Source organism: Microtus ochrogaster, chromosome 10 (genome assembly GCF_000317375.1).
Source record: "Microtus ochrogaster isolate Prairie Vole_2 chromosome 10, MicOch1.0, whole genome shotgun sequence".
Lineage (NCBI taxonomy): Eukaryota > Metazoa > Chordata > Mammalia > Rodentia > Cricetidae > Microtus > Microtus ochrogaster.
Window position 1 is genome coordinate 26,113,611 of NC_022016.1, and position 16,452 is coordinate 26,130,062.

Genomic DNA, 16,452 nt, shown 5'->3' on the forward strand with positions numbered 1-16,452 from the left:
GAGAGAGAGAGAGAGAGAGAGAGAGAGAGAGAGAGAGAGAGAGAGAGAGAGAGCGCGCTAGCGAGCTATCCTGGAACTTACTATATAGACCAGGCTAACAGTGATCTCCCTGCCTCTGCCTCTCAAGTGCTGGAATTAAAGGCATGTGTCACTAAAGCCTGGCTCAAGTGTAACTTTTGTGTGTATAAGTGTTTCATCTGCATGGATATATGTGCACCACACACATGCCTGCTGCCGGAAAAGAAGCTGTGGATCTCCTGAAACTGAAATCATGACAGTTCTGAGCAGCTCTATGGGGACTGGAAACTGAACCCAGGTCCTCTGAAGAGCAGCAAGTGCGCTCTTAAGCACGGTGCCGTCAATGCACTCCCTCCCCACAACTTAAGTTTTTGTTCTTAGTTTTCCTTGAGCCTTTATCACCAACTTCCTGTTTGCCTGCTAGGGAGTGCTAGCATGTAAAGCCAAACAGAAAGCAAAAAGGGTATAAATGAAAAAAGTAAAAAACAGGTATTCCTTCTGTTTGAGATGTTGTTTTATAGGCATATCTTTGTGGCAAAAGAGCATGTCTGTACTTCATGCATCTTGCAGGCATATTTTTTACGAGTAGTGTTGTTCTTGCTGGACAGTGAAATTGTGTAGTACTTGATTTCATGATGCCCCACAAAGAGCTGCAAGGGCCTTAACCAGACTATCTAGTTCATTGTGCTGGGCTTCCTTTTTAGTCCCCTCACACTTACCTATCAGCTTAAGTCAGTGGCAGTATAAACCACAAGAAGAATGCAAAACCAAAATATCTGCTTACCTATGAAGAGCATCATGAGATACAGCTTCAGCACGTAAGGCAAACAGGTGGATATGTCGAATGGCAGCACAGTAGAGTTGGAGCCAAACGACTCAAAATAAGGCAGTGACTGATAGATGGTAAATGCTGTTTAAAGAGAACAAAGATGGTGAAGATTCACTTACGAGTTACAGATGTGTGTGCATGTGCAGCTTGAGTGAAGGAGCTTTGGAGTCCGCAATGACAGCTTTGTGGTGGCTGTTGGATCCTTTAGTTAAAGCTGCAACTTGATGTATGGAGTTGCTTTTGTTGCTTAAATTGTTCTAACATTCTGACTTAGTAAACTATTGCCCATTGTATACCTGCTGTTGAATCCACACATTTCTTGCTTACATAGAAAGACTGTGTAACACTTCTTAAAATGATTACTCAAAAGTACGGTTCTCGCCTCGCTCACAAATAGGGAGACAGTCAGGTATGGGAAGCGCTATGTAATTTTCCCCTTGGCGTGAGATGAAACATGTTTATCAGCAGAGACTCTGAGAGGCTCTGCAGTGATGAAACAGACCTCCCATCATGCCACGACTGGCCTGAGAACGGCTTCTTTCTCGTCAGCCCTAGAAGTACTTAGCACGAACCTGGAGCAACTCTGAGAAATGTTGACATAAATTATTCTGTGGGAAGAGGCAAGTGTAGTGTTACAAATAGAGGATCCATCAAAGTATATCATATGTTCACTTTTTTAAATATTTATTATATATGCAATATTCTGTGTACATGTATGCCTACAGGCCAGAAGAGGGCACCAAACCTTATTACAGATGGTTGTGAGCCACCATGTGGTTGCTGGGAATTGAACTCAAGACCTCTGGAAAAGCAGTCAGTGCTCTTAACCACTGAGCCATTTCTCCAGCCCATGTGTATGTTTTTAAAATAACATTTCATGCAGTAAAATGACATGCTATAGTTATCTAAGCTGCTGCCATTTGGAAGTGAAGTAAATGTACTTAGTTTTTTTATTTTATGTGTATTACTGTCTTGCCTGCGTGTTTGTAAGTACGCTACATGCACGCAATACCCGTGGAAGCCAGAAGAGGGTGGGGTGGTGGATCCTCTGGGATTGAAAATACAAACAAGTGTTAACTGCCACGTGGGTGCTGAGAACTGAACCCGGGACTTCTAGAAGAGCAGCCTCTGTTCTTAGCTGCCAGGCCATCTCACCGGCCTTGTGGTACACTCTTTTTACAGTTCCCTATTAGTCTGAAGTTGCTTCAAAATAAAAAGTAGTTGCAATGTGATAAATTCAGTCAGTAGCTGAAGCAGGTAGATAGGGGTGAGTGGCATTGGTGCAGTACTTCCAAAGGACACCACACACGCCATTAAGTTTAACAAGGGTGGTCTCCAAGTCTCCAAGCATTCTGACATAGAAGTGATTACTTGGATATTTATATGAGCTTTGTTAATTTGTTGCATTTTCCAGACATGGAAAATACAGCTTTAAAATGAAGAGTTATTAACTTTATTAAAAGCTAAGTAGATTTCCTTCCCTGTCTGGTTTTATGCTCTGGAACAGTTGACACAGGCAAAGGAGAGATCGCAGGCCCCTTCTTCACTGTCTGGGCTTAGTAAAGGTCACAGGCCCCTTCTGCACTGTCTGGGGTTAGTCCTCACCAACACTGGGTTGTCTGTTTGCCTGGGTTTTCTTCTGCTGATGCTTTGGGGAGAGTTAGACTGTAGGCTAGTAAAAGAAAAACAACTTCCCTCAAAAGGGAAAGGCTTAGAATTCTGAACACCAAGAATAGAAATGTTTCTTGTATACTTATTCTTCCTCATTTTTAGAAAAAGAGTCCATTATATAGTCTTTAGAAAACACTTATTTTGCAAGTATAGTTTTAATTAACAAGTCATAATGTATATATTTATGGATAGTGGTGCGATGTTTTGATATATACATGCAGTGATGAATGGTGAAGGCTAGTATTCAACATCTCATGTTGTTGTAGTGAGATAACCGAATCTACTCTGTTTAAATAAATATACACTACTATTAACTTACATTGCCGTACATCTTACAATTGTATTTCTCCTGATGTCAACCTCTTATCCTTTCCAGCATCCAATCCTTTTATGTTCTTTCTAGTATTTCCATATGTCAAGGCAAATCAGTGCACTTAGCAAATCTTCCATGAATGAGGGATTTCATTCGTAAAGAATGGATGGCTGAGTTTGTTGTTGTTGCTTTTAATGCTTTGTAAAATATTATTCTCTAGATTCTCTGAATATAGTATATTCCAAACTTTAACAATTAATTTTAAAAACAAAAGAAAAATTAAAATTCTGATTTATTGTCTCTAGTCATGAGTAAATAGAAAAACGTGTGTGGCTTTCTTCTCTATACCAGTTCTCATTTACTTGTGGCTATTATTGACAACAGCATTCTCTTTATAATGTCTTTCTTTGCCTGTAGTTACTTTAACATGCTTTTTGCATTATTTAAAATCTTTAATCTTGACTTTCAGAAGAAACTCCCTGCAGCCTGTCAGATCCACTACTGGGGGAGTGTTTGTTCTTTGCTTAGCGTCAAGTTCTTTGAAAACTGCTCACTTTGGTTATTTAATTTTGCTTTATTAAAAGAGTCAGTAGTTGATCTCCTGTTTGTTGGGCATGTATGCTGATGTGTGTTTGAGAACGGAAAGAAGCGGGATACCAGACTGACTCCCGTGTGTACACATGGAGCCTGTTCAATGAGGGGAATGGACATGTAACCAAGAATCATACAGAGTCTAGTTGCAGCTGAGATGTTCCCTGTAAAACAATACTCCGTGGTGCTGTACTGGGAAACCACCTTAGCTGAAAAGTTGGCGGCATCCCTCTGAAAGTGGAGACTCGTGTGAGGGTGGCCAAATGGTCACCGGCAGAAGTAGGGCGTTTAGGAGGTGGTGAGAAGCACTCTAACCAGAGATGACCGAATTTCTAAATATTAAAAAATTAAACTCTATCTTCTTTACATATTAAACCCAGTTTGGAGTTTGGGAGGTGAAATGAGTTGCCCAGACTCATACTTAATGAAGGAAAGGACCTGGACATGGATGCTTGTTTCTAGCCTAGTATGGCCACCTCTACCTTGAACTTTAGTAAGTTCTCTCTCTCTCTCTCTCTCTCTCTCTCTCTCTCTCTCTCTCTCTCTCCATCCCTTCCTCCCTCTCCCCTCCCCTTCTCTCCTCCGCTTCTCTCCTCTCCCTCTCAATCTTTGAGGCAGGGTCTGCCTGTTTATCCTTGACCGTCCTGGATCTGTGTAGACCAGGCTGACCTTGGTGTTTCTGCCCCCAGGGTTACAGGTGCACACCACCACACCCCACTGAGCTGTGCTTCTTAATGGTTTCTTTGCAGCAAGGAAATAGACTGGGGAAGATATCAGTAAGCCAAGAACTATCAAAAATAAATAGTTGTTTCTTCATCAAAAAAATTAGTGAGCAGTTTGAAATCAATGGCCTATATGAGTCAGAACTGTAACACAGGACTCTTACCTTCAGCAAGAACACACAGAGGGTAAATTGGCATCCACAGCGTTTGACTGAGCCATGTCAAGAGAGCGTAAGATGTTCCTATGACTGACAGCATGCTGTACGTGTACCTGGAAGGAAATGGGTATCATTTGTATTCATAAGTATCATTTGCTGCTGCTGTCTGAGATAAAGAGAAGAAAATGCCTTCCTATGAATTAAACACCGGAATAAAATTGGAAGTGTGGGAATTACATGCTTTATTTCCTATAATTAAGCAAGGACAAGGGTGAAAGTGGTGTATCGTGAGGTGGGGAGCCTGTCTCCCTGGCTTATCTCGTTGGGTGGATCATAGATAATTATACAGTTGAACAGAACAAGAATGTAGCTCTTACCTCCTTCCAAGAAATTACAATTATAACCTTCCATGATTAATGACTTCAATTTTATTTAAAAGCCAAGCTCGTTTTGTACAGCAACAGCTAGGCTTCTTGAAAAGGCAGAGCTATTTGCACATATTGTAAAGGATGAATTTATTAAAACACAACTCCTGAGTTGACACCTACCATTCTCTGTGTCTCTGGCTTTGCCCCATTACACAGTCAGAACTGGCCTTGGGAGCAGGTTTGGGGTGTAGTAGGCTATGTTTAAACCTGCTAGTGCAAAGTATTTGATGTACTTTTATTTATCTGAATAAGCCAATGGTGTCTTCACTTCAGCAAACCTCAGAATTACCCAGATGGTCTATTGACTCACAAATTACTTTTCCTTTCTTTCCTCTAAATTTAGTTCAGGATCCCAGCCCATGAGATGATACAACTCCCATTCAGGGCAGCTCTCCCTCAGCTGAACTCTGGAATCTCATAGAAACACACCCGAAGGTGTGAGCATCTAGTCAAGTTCTCGGTATAAACCACACAGTAACTAGTGATCCAATTCAAGTCGTGTATTTATTTTCTTTTGTTGCTTGTGGTTTTGGTGTCCTGTCTAGGGGTACATTGCCAAATGCAATTTGATCCTTTGCATGCAGTGTCCAGTTGTCCTGTTACTGTTTAAGATGACGCTTTCCCCCATTGAATCTCTTGGGACCTTTGTCAAGACTTAACCGAAATTAGAAAACATTATTTCTGAACTGTTGATTCTATTCTCTGATTGGTCCATATAGTAGTACTACACTTGTGATTGTTGTTGTTCTGTAGTTCTGAATTGAGAAGAATGAGACCAAGTGTGTTCTTATAAAGGTCTTGACCCATCTGAGTTCAGGTTTCTATGCGAATTTTAAGATCAACCTCTCAATTTCTGCAGCAAAACCAGCCGAGACTCTAACAGGGCTTTCAGTGACTCTGCAGATTTGATTCGGAATATTTTCATCTTAACAATATTGTCTCCGATATGAAATGCCCTTCCATTCATCAAGATTTTTATTGTACAAGGTCTGCTTATTTTTGTTAATGTATTCCTACATACCCCATTCTCTTGGAAGTTATCATAAACAGGATTACTTCTGTTATTTTCATTTTCAGATAGTTCATTGAAAATATATAGAAATACACTGATTTGTATTGATCTTGTGTTATACAACTCTGATGAACTTGTTGGTCACTCACAGTTTTCTACGACCTGGATGCATTTTTCCCCTAGTTGCTGTGGCTAGAAATTCCAATACAGTGTTGAACAGTATGGATGTCCCTATTGCATTCTTAGGAGGAATACATCCATCTCATCAGTAGCTCTCATGTTGTGGTCTTTTCACAGGTGCCTTTAATGGGCTGAGTAAGATCCCTGTTTGTTATTTTCTATAAACAAATTATTTCACATAGATTGAGATGATATTTTCACTCCCATTTTGCAGAAAGAAAAACACCATCAAAAGAAGAGCCCAGGGGGATTTACTGCTGGCTCTAAGGAAAACAAAAATGTGTGCATGGGTGCTCACGGAAGTATTTCTTATTTCCAGAATGTGGGAATAATACAAATATGCACCAACTGTGTGGACAACCCAGAAGTGTTGTGGTGATTCAGTGGAATATTATTCAGCCACAAAGTGCCACGAAATACCATTACATGCTGCAACACCATATAAACCTTGAGAACATTATTCCAAGTAAAATGAAGATAGTAGCAAGAGACTTTATATTCAGTGACTGCATTTATATGAAATATAAACTAGGGAAACCTACAGAGATAGTATGAGGATAGTTGCCAGAACCTGGGGAAGCAGGGAAGTGGGAGAGATGTGCACATATGGGCATGGTATTCCGAGTGGCTAATAAAGTTCTTTGCCTGAATAACAGTGATGGTTGTGCATCTTTTTGAATATACAGAAACTCACAATTTTATATTTTAAAAAGTTAAATTTGTGGTAGCTAAGTTATATCCCAATAAAATTTACAAAAAGTTTAATGATTTTCCCCAAGATTGTGTAGCAAATAAGTAGCAGAGGTTGGTTTCATCCTGCTGTGTCCTCTGAGTCCCCAAATCATCCCATGAAAGTCTGTTACCACTTTCAGCACAAAAATCATTTTGTTCTGCTTGAGTCTGCCTGAAATTGGATACTGAGTTAGACAGAATCGTATTCCATTATATTGGAAAGCTGTGGTCCCTCGGGAAGAGTCAATGCCTTGTATAAATAGGCAGTCACAGGCTACAAAGTCCTAGTTTAAAATTCTATTTTTAGAACATTAAATAGCTTTCTAAGTCGATGTACAATCTTTCCTAGGACTCAGCCCATTGTTGAGGCTTTATTTTTAACTCAGCCAAGTTATTGACAGTAGAATAAAAACAGATTTATACAGTTTCAGCCAAAAAGCCAGGACTCTTTGGGACCTGTTGCCATCCAGATCTTTGGAGCAACAGCAGTTCCTGAGATGGCACAAAATGACTAAGCCGTTGGATCCCACCAGAGTCATGTACAGAAATGGATATGGGGTACATTTTCCCCAGAGAAATGAGGTCCTATTTTAAAATATTCCTTAAGTCACAAAAACCAATTATTGTAGCTTACTTCTCTTTGCTGTGTTAAAACATTGACCCAAACTAATGCGGGAGAAGAAAGACTCCCAGGTCATAATCCATCACTGAAGGAATTCAGGGCTGGACCTGAAGCAGTGACCAGGAACACTGCTTGCTTACTTGCTTCCAGGCCCACGGCAGAACGATCGAGAAATGCCTCCACATGCCAATCCGGTGGAGGCAGTTCCTCAGATGAGGTATCCCCTATTCCCAGGTGTCAGGTTGACAATTGAAGCTAACTGACACCAAATCTGGCTTCTGGCAAGTAATGCAAGTCCTGTTTTGCTTATTAAAATAATGCGTGCTGGAGCAATGATAAAGTGTCTTTCATTAGCACATAGCTGTGAGTTCATTCCAGGTCAGTGTCCTGGCAAAGCCTCATGCTGGGAACCTGGGGGTTCGGATTTGTACTTGGAATACCAAAATTGGTATTTGTTTTCTTTGATATGTCCATTATGGGAAGCTCTACCTATATGTTTCTATTTCAATATAAACAATATGCAAAGAGGTTGTTTTTTCTGTCTCATTCATAGTAACCAACGTGAGAGCCATTACTCATTTCAGTAAAGCAATTTTTCCTTGTTTTAACAGATTGGATGATTGACACAGGCTCCGTCCTGGCTGGTCTCAAGTCCTGGCTGGCCTTGAACTAGCTGTGTAGGCTAGGGTAGCCTTGAACTCACAGAGATCCACCTGTCTTTACCTCTGAGGTAAGGATGTGCACCATGCTCACTATGCCCAGCAACTTTGTTTACTTACCTTACCATGTCCAGGAGATTCCAGAAGATGAATAAAACACATACCACATATTTCTCTTGGATTTCCTCTTGGCTGGTGATCACCCCAAAAAGGATGACCACTCTCTCTGTGAGCTATTTAAAAAAAATTGAGAAATAGTATCATCTGTTAGGCTATTTAACTTTTCAATTTTAAAATCCAGGGCTTTGTTTAAAAGAAATGCCTTAATTGGAAATACATTTTCTAAACTATTAACAATGGGTGTCTCTGAAAGAGCTGGGTTATGGATGAATTTAATTTCCTGGTTTTTTTGGTGTTTTCTGTACTTTTCTAATTATTTATAATGAAAATAAGATAACAGTTTACCTAAGTCAAGATATTTCCTCTCTTCTTGACCTACACACATGTTTAGCCCACTTTGGAAAGCTCCTACCTGAGTGTCCTCTACCCATGAGGCAATGCAGTGAAAACAATCCCTCCTCCAGAGCTGGTGGTGGGGAGGGTAATTACAGGGCAGGATGCTGAGGCAGGACGCATAGCTAAGGAAGGAGATACTTGCTGATGGAGAAAGGGATGCGAGAGGTTCCTGAGGACCAGGAGCATCTCAGCTGCCTCCTGCTGCATGGACTGGAGTTGTCAGGCAGAGTAAATATAGGAAGGTGTCTAGACAAGAGCAGCCTGATCAGAAGCAGCAGTGTGACTATGTGAGATGCCCCGGGGAGGAGCAAGAATCACGGAGAGAATCATGGATGGCATGGAGAAGGAAAAATAGGGAAAGAAATTGAAAATGTGTTTGGAGCTGGGTTGTAAAGGGTTTTGAATGACGGGTCAGGAAATTTCCATTTTAATCAATAGAGAAGCCACTGTAATTTTTTTTTCTTTTTGCGGGGTGGTAATATATGCCAAGTTACAAGCATCTAAAGATCACCGAGACTTCACATATTTTTGGCCTAGCTCCAATTACCAGCTTAAATCAAACATCATCCTCATTCCCTCCAAAGTATTCCCTGTGTTATAGTAACATAGCCTTAGAGTCTACATTTTTGTGTTTTATAGGGCATTTTTCTTTGCCCTCAGTGGTCAAAAGATTGAGATTGATGTGGCATATTGGTGGCCAAGGGAAATAGAATAGAAAGGGGTCATTTGTCATTTTTCATAGCCAACTTTATTTTTCAAAGCTGATTAAGGAGAAAAACTCTGGGATGATCCACAACAGAATCATAAGATGTTGCTGTAAAAAAAAAAAGAAAGAAAGAAAAATCCGAGATTTGCCAACAGCAAGTCCACGTGATCGGAAACCCACATGTATGAGCTATGTCAGCGTGTTTCTGATTGCAGAGGTGAGTCAAGAGGGCCCTTGCATGGCTAAGGGGAATTAGACATGATTCAAACTTAGTCAATCTATGGGAGTTATCCACAGGGCTCTTTTCCCTTGGTCAGTCTTTAAGATATAATGATCTGGTGGCTTGATTTATCCTGTGTCTATATGCAGTCTTCTAAGCCGCAGTTTAAATAACTGGATAGCCCGACCTGGCTGCAGGACTCCTGGCAGCCTGTGCGTGAGAGACTTGAGCATCTCACAGATACTTAGGCACCGTCTCATCTTGCATTTGATTAATGCCTAAAACCCAGAGAACCTATGTTTTTGCTAAAAATCTCAAGAAGTATGCACACAGAGATACATACAGCTTAGATTCCTAATCTCATGGTTGGGTGTTTCAAAACCTAAGATCTATAGTATCCCTTTGCATAGAACATTCTCATAGTAGCCCGACCCCACTCTCACTTGAATGAAACCTGGGAACCAGAAAATGTAAATGTTCTGTCCACACCATGGGTAAGTAGAAAGCCCAAGTCTCCTATTCAATGGATTTGTAAGCAGCCTACGTCAGGTGCTCTTTAATGGTGACGGTAGAGGAAAATCTCCCACTGGGGCTGAATGATGAAACCATTAAAATATCAGTGATATCAATGGAGACTCTGTGGCTCTTTAGTGACGGGGTCTCTAGTTACATGGAAATGAGCAGTGGGTGTGCCCCCAAATGCCAACCACAGCTTGCATTTAAACCTAGAAAGATTCCCACCATATGCATTGTTACATAGTATTGGCCTAACTCATTATCTAATGGTTATTTAACTATACTCAATGACAGCCCAATAGAGGCGATTGGTTAGAGATAATTAAGTTGATAAAAGACAATACTTAAAATTTTCTGCCAATTTCCAAATTTACAGTTTTTTATTCAATCGCCACAGTGACTCTAAGAAGTTAATATTACTGTTTATTTTCCTTACCCCAAAGCTAGTGTTTGGCTTGGCTGAAATCAAAATCTAAACTCTAAGTCCTGTATTCTGAAATACCAAAATCTTTTCATTTTTGTCACTTTGGGGACCACTCCAGACCTAACATCCAGTCTATGGTCTGTTTTTTAAAGGAGTTTCTGCAGCTGCGTAGATGGCTCAGCAGGTCAGGGCACTTGCAGGGAGCCTCGTGTCCTGAATAAGCAGCCCTGGAACCCTCATGAAGGTGTAAAGAGAAGGGACTCCTCAGCCTTGTCCCATGATCCCAACATGTGCAGCCTGTACATACCTTTTTAATTAAAAAAATTACTGGTTGTGTTATTAAATAATAAGGTACTTTGTTGAAATGAAGGGTTTCTGACCTGAACATGGGTGCTCAAGCAAGAAACTCAATAAACTCAGTGGTCCACACACAAAAGAAGGCATGAAGGTGGAGCTGGGGAGGGGCATGAAAATGGCCAAAATTCATTAGTAAATGTATGAAACTTCAAACAATGTTTTTTAAATTTAGGAAATAGGAAAAATGAAGGGGCAAAAACAGCACACCAACTGTATGAACTCTTTCTCAACTCTTAAGTTTCAATCTCAGAATTATTATTTTCCAAAATTTAACTATTTTAAATCCTATCAGAATTTTTAAAACCACAGAACACATTTGTATGCTCTACATGCTTGAATGTGAAGAGATGGGTGTACAGATGTGTGAACGTGTGTGTAGAGGCCAGATGTGTGAACGTGTGTGTAGAGGCCAGATGTGTGAACGTGTGTGTAGAGGCCAGATGTGTGAACCTGTGTGTAGAGGCCAGATGTGTGAACCTGTGTGTAGAGGCCAGATGCCGATGTCCAGTGTCTTCTATCACTGTCCACCCCATTTAAGACAGGTCTTTTCACTGAGCCCAGAGCTCATTGATTTGTTAAGACAAGCTGGTCAGTAAGATCCAGAGGTCCTCCTTCCTCCCACTGCCCAGCACTGGAATTAGAGGTGGATGCCACCGCACCTGCCTCCCTGAAAATGTTAACTAGCTGTGGGGTAGGAGGGGGATGTGTGTGGTGTGAATGCCATGGTCCACGCATGGAGTTCCAAGGACAACTTTGGGGAGTTGGTTCTCTCTCTCCACCTTAAGTGAGTCTCAGGGGATCGGACTCAGCTTGCCAGATCTGTGGCACAAGCACTGAGCAATCTCTTTAGCTAAAGACATAAATTCTTTAAAAAAAATACTTGTTATAAAACATTTATTTCTGTGGAATGTATGTGGAGTACTGACTAAACATCCAGGAGGGTCTTGTTTTAATGTCTAGTTTTTAAGGAGAAACTCTACTAAGAAGCAGAGCACTGTCTGTATGTTAGTTTTGGAGTGGCCACCAAAGTGACAAAAATGAAAAGATCAGAAGATCGTACTTAGGGTCATACTGTCCAGATTTCAGTTCCAGATCTGTAGGAAGCAGTGTTTGCAGGACATTTTCCTGCAGAGATAAATGAAAACTCAGTGTTTTAAAAAAGCCATTCTACATTTGTAAAATTATACCATGAAGAGAACTTGGTACATGTCCACTGAAGAACTCCATGGAGCAAAGTGACAAGGGCTACAGACCCTAATGTTCCCATAGAGTGAACTCTGTGTGTAGTTCACTCCCCAAAGGGTCCAGCTTTGGACACTTACCCCTCGACACATCAGTGGCTTAACCTCTAGTAATAAACAGAGAGCAGGCTCATAGCCTACAGGGAGAGAACTCTGGGAGAGCTTATGGGAAGTTCAGAGATGACCTAGTCTAGCAATGAAAATCAGCTGCTTCCCAGCCTAGAGAAATCAGACTGGAAGTAGCTGCCCTTCACACAGGAATTAGATACTCTCCTTCGAGATTCCTTCGTGTGTCCCCCAAGAGCTCTCCTTGCCCTCAGTATAGGTAGGAGACAGAGCTGATGACATTGGTTAATACAGAAGTGTTTCCTGCACTCGACCATCATGGCTGGAACCTGTGTGGACATGATAACTTAGGGAAAATCATTTGTAGTGCTTTGATTTGTAGATTTTTTTAAAATTGCATAAACACACTTAAGGAATGTGCAGTGATGTTCATGGTGATTGACAGAAGGGACAGGATATGACATGAACCACTCGAAGTCAACTGTCTTCTTCTGAGAGTCTCCTACAAGGCGTACCTGTCAAACGCGGTGGTACAAAGGGTTATCTGGGGTTGTTTCCCTTTTTCTAAGTTGAAACATCCACAAATTTTATCAAGAAAAGCTTCTAAGGCTTTGGCAAAACTGAAGACTAAACAAAGCCTTCCAAACCAGCATGGCTGTATTCCCATTTTACAAAGGCAAGGTTTTGGTTTTCCTAAAGAAGTCGATCAAAATCAACGAATGCCATTTAACTTTTTTTTTTTTTTTAAACTAATGCAATGAAACATGCAAGTTTGTCTGGAAGGAAAGGCTGGGGAGGGAAAGCGCTTAGCTTTCCTTGACACAGTTATTTTAGCATGCTTCTTTTGTATCTTCAATTTCCCACTTGAAACCAAGACTATCAGAGTTTGTTATATTTCTGTATATAATTTAAGTGATCTATAACTAGTATAAACAATAAGTCTCTAAACAGATTTTTGTGTTATACTCTTGGATTTTTTTCTCATAAGTAGTTTTTACAAAACAGGTATCTGTTAAGTAACTACTGTCTTATAGTGTGTGCTTTCTCTGCTTTTTTTTGTTTTAGCAATTGCATATAACTTTAAAAATTATAGCTTTTTGCTTCTTGTCAGATCTGTGAGTGTAAAACATTGATAACTCAGAACGATGAACAAACTCAAATCTGCTCTCATTCCCTCAGTGCCAGCTCTCGCCAGATGTTAACGTTAGTTGTTCAACTGGCTAATCCAATCCATTGTTCATGCTAGCTAATTTGTTATCTTGACGTTTTTGGAAAATCTGTTCTCAAAAGAGCACATTCTATTGTGGCTTTGCAATGCCGCGAAGGTAATATCAACAACACCACGACACTATAGACATAGCTCTTGTTCTCTTTGGAGCAGCGGGACAGGATGCATCCAGGCAGTCATAATCTGTGTAACTAACTCTGCTCCTCTAAGTCCCATTTCTTCTTTTAAAAATGGGGAAATAGGAACACCACAAACGATTACACAACCTAGGGTTCTGTTACATCATTTTTAAGCAGAGTACTTGGGGGTCGTCTCACAATGAAAAAATTCTAATTATCTGCAGAACTTTAATGAGGAAAGACATCAAATGTAAGACTCCACCTCTGAGGCCCTTATAAAGTCCTTTTAATGTTGTTCCCACTCCTAGAACAATGTGATAAAAACAACAGAGGGCACATACAACTTCAAGTAAGAGAGGAAGCCAGACTGGGCACATCAAAAGGGCTGTGCTCATGTCTGGGTTGCTCATAGCCTGGAATGCTCGTCCTTGGCCCCGGCACCCTGATCCCTGCCTCTCCTTCACCAGCACTGAAGACTTAAAGGTCATTGGGTTCCATTAGCATTGGACGTAGCAAACTCATTGATCAATAAATAAATGTGTAAGTGTTTTTGCTACTGTTTTTAAGTGACCAAATTAGGAGCTGGTTCTTCGTTTTCAGTGGTGGTTCTATATGCCATTTGATATTTAATTATTGGTGATTGAAAACCACACTTGAATGTTCTGGAATTTGGGTATGTCTAAGAAATCAGATATCTCAGTTCTACAGTAATTTTGATTAGGCAAGTCTAGGTAATTTTGTCAAGCAAACAATATGTGGATGTTTTCTAGGGATATTTCAAGTTCTCATTCAGTTTTCTTTCTTCCTGACTAGATCTAGACCCGTGCATTAGCAACAGCTGAACTAACATAACCTTTGGTTTTGAAAATTCTGGGTTACCAAGAAATTAGTAATAGCCATTTTAACCTAAAAACAAAAACAAAAAAGACCAAAAGCCCTTTAAGGAGAGTGAAAGTGATAAGCTGACTCAGACTTTATATGAACGTGATACAGCCACTAGTGAATAATCCCATGTAACAGGACCCGGCTCTCATGTAATCTGAGTCATTGGTTGTGCTCTCCAAAGTTAGCGTCTGCTGTGCACATTTCGGCATTTTCAAAGTGCAGCAGACCCACTAGGTCAGAAATACCAAATCTTGTTTCTCAGTGAATCACTTCTGTGATTGATCCTTGTCCCTTGTTAGTTTGTAAAGTGACATGTTTAAGGAGATCCCATGTAGCACTTGGCTGGTTAATATTAACCTAACTATATCGAACATTATTACCCCCTGTAACATTTGATATGTCAACACCTAGAATGCCTTTATTCTAGTGAATAGTTCGCCTCTGTTTTTGTATACTAAGTAAAATTAGATCTACACCATATCTTTTACAGCATTTGTGTGTGTGTGTGTGTGTGTACTTGTGTCCCCACACCATGTACTGCAGTTCGTGCATGGAGGTCTGAGGACTGTGAATACCAGAAGCTCAGGTCCTCAAGCTTGGCAGCACCCAGCCATCTCTCTGGCCTGCTCTTGCTGTGTGCATCCATAAATATTTTCAGTATATGTAATATTGGGTTCTTGCTAGATTCATGAAGATCCTACTGTTAACCTGCATCTTTTAAATGTTCATGGTATTTCAAGCAAATTAGCACAGGGACCCACGATGAGCAAGTTTTAAGCTCTGTGTTTATGGTCTAAGCACTTCACTGGGTATTTAAATATGTTAAGATTCCAATATTTTATGAAATAGTTTGTTTTCCAGTTTCTTTTGAAGATTCCTAAAATTATGCTCAGCGAGATGACTTTTCCAAATCCTAGGGTTTTAATGTATGTCCATGTAGTCACCTAGTCCTTATTTTGTCTTTCTCATGGAAAGTCTCATTTTTAATTATTTTTTTTAGTCTTAATTCAGCAATGATTTCCTATATAGAATGTCTACCAGTAGTAAATTTTCAATCTTCTGTCAACCTGCCTTTAAGACAAGCACTATCATGTTGGGTTTTGATCTCCTATTCTTTCCCATCAATGGCTCAGTGGCTATGGTGGTATAACCCCACAGTGGTCAGTAGAAGAGCCAGGCCTCAAACCCAAGCCTAAAGGCTTCAACTCCGAACCTGTACACTGTCTTATCTACTTCAGAAGGAGACACATGGAAAGAGGGAAATGGCCGTGGAATCTCCAGGACAGACTCCATGCAGGCCACAGGCTGAGCAGCGGCACTCTCTAAACACTGACAGTAGGCCATTCTGACTGCTGTGGTTTAGGTAAGGACATCCTATGTATGAATCTTGCCATAAAATCACTAGGGACTATACGTCGGACAGAGTCAAGAATTAAAGAGTCTATAATAACAGCATGATTAAACTCACCTGCAGAAACCTTGGGAAGAGATGGTTTGACTCAATGCCAATATAAATGTGCAGCAGCTCCAGGAGGGATATGGACTGGCAAACCCGCATAACCAGCCCAATGGCATAAAACGTGTCCACCATTGAATCTGTGTCAGTGACAGAGATGGGCACAGTGAGTCAAAGCCGCACCAGAGTGCATGCTTGCGGAGGGCCGCAAAATACAACTGAGATACACTTATTGTTTGTGCAAAGATCACTCTAAATAAACTGTTAAACTGTAGCCGTGAGGTACAGCCCCACCGAGTACTGGGGTACTTACAAGAAGTACTGTTTAGTACTTACAAGAAGTACCATGGGACTTATAGGAAGCATGTGGATACTTACAGAAAGGCATGTATAGTTCTTTTTTTACTGGTCCTCTCCCAAAAAGAACTGAAACTTATGAAGGCTTCACAGCCAGAGTTGTATTTATTCCCATTATGTGAGATTCTCACTCAATTCCCACATAAATATAATCAGACAGAAGCTAACCCCCTTGGGGTGTAGATAGTTTGGGAATGAACTTGCTAAAAAAAACAAAAACAAAACAAAACAAAAAACCCTGATGTGCTCAGCTTTTTCGTTAACAACAACAAAAAAAAAAAAAAAATCCAGAGAAATTTTATAGAAAAGACACTGATGAAGCTGTGACTTCAGACACCAAGTCGATCTGCGCTTCGGTCCTGACACATTGGACTAGTGACTTTGGGTTTGTTTTAAGCACTGAATTGTGGAGTTGTTGTTGTTGTT

General features: G+C 40.5%; 1 protein-coding gene across 1 annotated transcript in view; it reads right to left on the reverse strand.

The window, feature by feature from the left end:
* The window catches only part of Hacd4 (3-hydroxyacyl-CoA dehydratase 4), a 26,907-nt gene that overhangs the window by 8,252 nt on the left and 2,203 nt on the right, over nt 1–16,452 (reverse strand). The window contains exons 2-5 of the mRNA XM_013348254.2: nt 15,682–15,809; nt 8,056–8,168; nt 4,309–4,415; nt 803–928 (exon numbers count right to left, since the gene is read on the reverse strand). Of these exons, the coding sequence (XP_013203708.1) occupies nt 803–928; nt 4,309–4,415; nt 8,056–8,168; nt 15,682–15,809 (474 nt within the window). The remainder of the gene's footprint in view (nt 1–802; nt 929–4,308; nt 4,416–8,055; nt 8,169–15,681; nt 15,810–16,452) is intronic.